Source organism: Triticum dicoccoides, chromosome 1A, assembly GCF_002162155.2.
Source record: "Triticum dicoccoides isolate Atlit2015 ecotype Zavitan chromosome 1A, WEW_v2.0, whole genome shotgun sequence".
Lineage (NCBI taxonomy): Eukaryota > Viridiplantae > Streptophyta > Magnoliopsida > Poales > Poaceae > Triticum > Triticum dicoccoides.
Window position 1 is genome coordinate 170,182,601 of NC_041380.1, and position 3,958 is coordinate 170,186,558.

Sequence of the window (3,958 nt, forward strand, 5' to 3'; positions counted from 1 at the left end):
GATCGGGCGGCGGTACGATGCAGTCTTCGGCGGCATTGTCATATGGCTTTAGATCGGCGGCGGCATCGAGGGCCTGGTGGACTGCTTGGCGGCACCCGCGGCAGATCTGTTCTGGCCGGTGTAGCCATGGTGGTGGTCATCTTCTTCGTCGGCTGTGGCCGGCCAGAAGCTCTAGCAAATTGTGACGGGCCCCCACGTCGCCCCCACTCAGGCGACTCGGGTGGCTCCCCAACCCTAGCCGCCGCCGGGGTCTAGCCCATCTTCTTCCCCTCCTCCCGCCGCCGCCGAAGGACGCCGCCGGCTTGCGTCCGGAGGCCTACGGCGGTGGCGGGGGCTCTTCCTTCCTCCCGCATCTCATGGGTGGCGGGGCCCCAACATGCATGGAGGTGCGGCCGATCTAGAAGCGACGGCAGGGCGGGCGGCCCTGCCTCGGGCCACGGGCGGCTGCTGCGACGGCGCGATGCGGTCTTCGGCGGCATGTCATCTGGCTTTAGATTGGCGGCGGCATCGAGGACCTGGTGGACTACTTGGCGACACCCGTGGCAGATCTGTTCTGGCCGGTGTAGCCAGTGGCCGGCCAGAAGCCTGGTGATCGGATCTCGAGATCCATCATCTAGTCCCAGCTATGAGTTGGGGAGACATGGTTGCCGGTGAAAACTGAGCCGACGGCAGGCGATGGCGGCATTCTACACCGTTACCTTGATGAAGGCATCGCCGTGTAACTACAGTCGACCCACTCGTGCTGCTCTGGGGGAAACCCTAGGATCTGGTGTTACAGATCGGACGATGGCTGCACTGCGGTGTCGTTTTTCTCTTGGGAGCATCGTTTGTGGAGCAGCGCTGGAAGTCAGAGGCAGGAGGTGGAGCGGCTTCGTCTTGCACGGAGCTTCAATGGAGATGTCAAGTCATGCCTGACCGAAAGGTGCTACGCTTTGTCATGCCTGATCGGCAGGTGCAACGCACGATAGATTTTTCAAGGCTTCAAGCTGTGTTGGCTGGTGGTACTTGGCAGCATGGCGCTGAGGTGTATCAGTGGCGACCGCGACGTGCTCAGCTGTTTGCACGCAGGAAGGAGATGTCGTGGTGGCGTCGACGATAGCTAGATCGAGCAAGGTTGATGCATCAGTACAATTCTGAAGATGGAGCGGTGGCAGTTGGCCACGGCGGCCTCTGAGAGCACGCCAGACCAGTGTGTGCCCCAGACCCGGCAAGTGGCTAGGTTGGCGTCTCAGGTCTTAGATGTTAGGATTGGTTGCGATGTCTGTTTGGTATTAGGCCCAGGCTATCTGCGCCCCTTCATCAACTGGATAGGTGCAGCGACATTTTGTCGCTTAGACAATGGCTTTAGTCTTACTGTTGTATGATTTTATAAGGTCTTGTGATGATAATTAATAAAGTGGTCGTATGCATCGCCCAGATGCAGAGGCCGGGGGTCATCCTCCTTTTCTAAAAAAAAAAAGTTGAGAATCTTTTTCCACATAATTAATAAGAAAAAATAATCATATAAAAAACGCTCTTATATTATGATACAGAGGGAGTATTCACATAGTAGGTACTAAAGAAAGGACCCATGTCATATACAGTAACAAATTTCTTTGCTGAGTTTTTTTTTTCTGAAATACAATTTTAATTTACCCCACAGGATGAAGTTACGAATTGACTGGGACAGTAAAGTATGCACTCAGAAATTAAGATGTACATATTACTCAGTGAAATAACTAAGGGGACCATTTAACATAGCACAGCAGGGGATTACCACGTAGTTACATGACTGAACAAATGGGGCAACACTGAAAGTCGACACAAAGTACTTACACTTGTGGAGAGACCTTTTTTTTTGCGGGGAAGAGACACATAAAAAGTTAATATGACAGTTATTGTTTAGTTAATCGTGGCCATGATCTGCGACAACATTGGGCCAGTGGGTGCAACTGATCATGGGTTCAATCATATTTACCTAGTCTGAGGAATTATTCCTCCCTGCCCTTTTCGCACGCTTGTACGTGCAACGTTGACATGTGACAAAGTACTTTCTTCTTTTCATTAACAGGGACCAACTGGAGAAAGCAACCCTGGCCTCTTCCCAGAGTACCCCGGACAGGTAAGTAGATATCTTTACATCCACATGAGAATCTCTCTGCCTTTACAACTCTGCGTAAGCTCCTTTTCAATTTTGGGCAGTTGCTAAACCATAATAACAACAAATTTTGGGCAGTTGCTAAACCATAATAACAACACTGGAGGAGTACAGCAGCAGGCTCCAGGCCAACCAGAGCAGCAGGTATGTATATCATGAACACACTTTGCTTACCTTCAAAGTCATTTTCAATCATGTATATCTACATACATATGCATTTTGGCAAAAAATAATATCCTTCCTAGCTAGCACTCGATGTTAGTTTATTTCTGTGGCGTGTAGCATCAAGTGCGTACGTGTTTTTTTTTTGAGTTGCAATTAAGTACGTACTTGTTGGCAAAACAAACAAAATTTTCTCTTTTATTTACATTGTGCAAAGTACAATCTTGCTGCATCAGTTTGCTACCTTAACTGTGGCATGTATGAAATACCATGTGTGTATATACAGGGTGCTGTGAATGAAGAGGCGAGCAAGAAGGACCTGAGGAGCCGGGGCTTGTGCCTCGTCCCAGTCTCGTGCACGTCCCACTTTGGCGGAGACAACGCTGCTGACTACTGGGCCCCGGCGCCGCTTGGCGGGATGATCCTCCAGTAGAAGAGACGACTGGTCTTGCAGCAAGTATATGTGTTGTGCATGGGGTGGTGCAGGAGTACGTAACAGCGCGCGTAAGTACGTACATACCATCATGAGCAGTCACTCTACTAAGGCTGATTGCTCTTGATGCTATGCTATGCGAGTGTAGTGTAATCATATCATGGGGGTGAAAGCGATTAAGCCTTCTGTATCTGCATTGTTCTCTGCGAAGAGGCTTTTCATGAAGGAAGCTGTGCATGGCCGGTCTATTTCTTCTCTAGCTGGTCGTCCTCCTTCAGTCCTTGCAAAATTTATGGGTTTGTTGTATATGTAAATCTAGCAAGTTATATAGTGAACTTTAATTATTATTTTTCTGTCCGTCTGTGTCATGCACTTACTAGCTGATTTTTTTTCACGAGTACGTCTAGGCATATCGTTGCATTGATAGAAGAAAGAACGAGATACAAAAGTGCAACGTCCTACGTACACAAGCCGGTCATAGGAGACGTCACATGAGCACAAGACAGCACGAACACAGCTACAAAATTATCCAGAATTTAACATGTACCCTTGCCGCTGGCCTTAGCCTAGGAGGAAGTCTCATCCTTGATTCAAGATGGCAACGGGGGCAAAACCCATTGGGTTTTGCCTTCTCAAACTCATCCCCACGAGAAATCGTAAACTCGTCCCTATCCCCATCACCATGCGCGGGGTTAGTTTTCTGCCCATCCCCTAAACCCATCGGGTTTCGGGGAACCCACAATAAAATTAAAATATTTAAATAAACATAGTGGCGACAAAGAATAACATTTCAGCAGCAAAACAAGCACATTTCAGCATCATAACTTGAGCAAATTTCAACAAAAAACAATAGTAGATGGTTCAACAGCTATATAGAGTGTATTTCAACAGTATGATACCACATTTCAGCAACAAAAATGATCAGATTTCAGCAAGAAAGATGATAAGCCACACATGGTTCAACAAGATGTGCAATTACACAAGTTTTAAAATAGAATTCTTGGTTTGGCCTTTGACGTTGGGGGGTGGGGGCTCGGTCGCTCAGGCTCGATAGCTTTGGTTTGGGCCGCACCGGATCAGTGCTTGGTAAAAAAATGTATTTTGCCGGGTTTCGGGTTCGGGGACTGCCGAAACGGGTGCAATCCCACAAAATATGTCGGGTTGTATAATATGCCCAACAACAGCCCCACGGGGATGAAAATACGCTCATCCCCGTCCCCTAATAG

General features: G+C 48.5%; 1 protein-coding gene across 4 annotated transcripts in view; it reads left to right on the forward strand.

Annotated features, from left to right (window-relative positions):
• LOC119368841 (transcription factor bHLH68-like) overlaps window positions 1-3,089 on the forward strand; it is an 11,940-nt gene extending 8,851 nt beyond the window's left edge. For 3 of the 4 annotated variants that reach the window (XM_037633995.1, XM_037633989.1, XM_037633982.1), the window contains 3 exons: window positions 2,051-2,101; window positions 2,216-2,281; window positions 2,586-3,089. In XM_037633995.1, the coding sequence (XP_037489892.1) occupies window positions 2,051-2,101; window positions 2,216-2,281; window positions 2,586-2,732 (264 nt within the window). In that variant the 3' untranslated portion in view covers window positions 2,733-3,089. Of the gene's footprint in view, window positions 1-2,050; window positions 2,102-2,181; window positions 2,282-2,585 lie in introns of all 4 variants that reach the window. The other variant, XR_005176761.1, reaches the window with a different exon arrangement.
• Window positions 3,090-3,958: the final 869 nt, after the last annotated feature.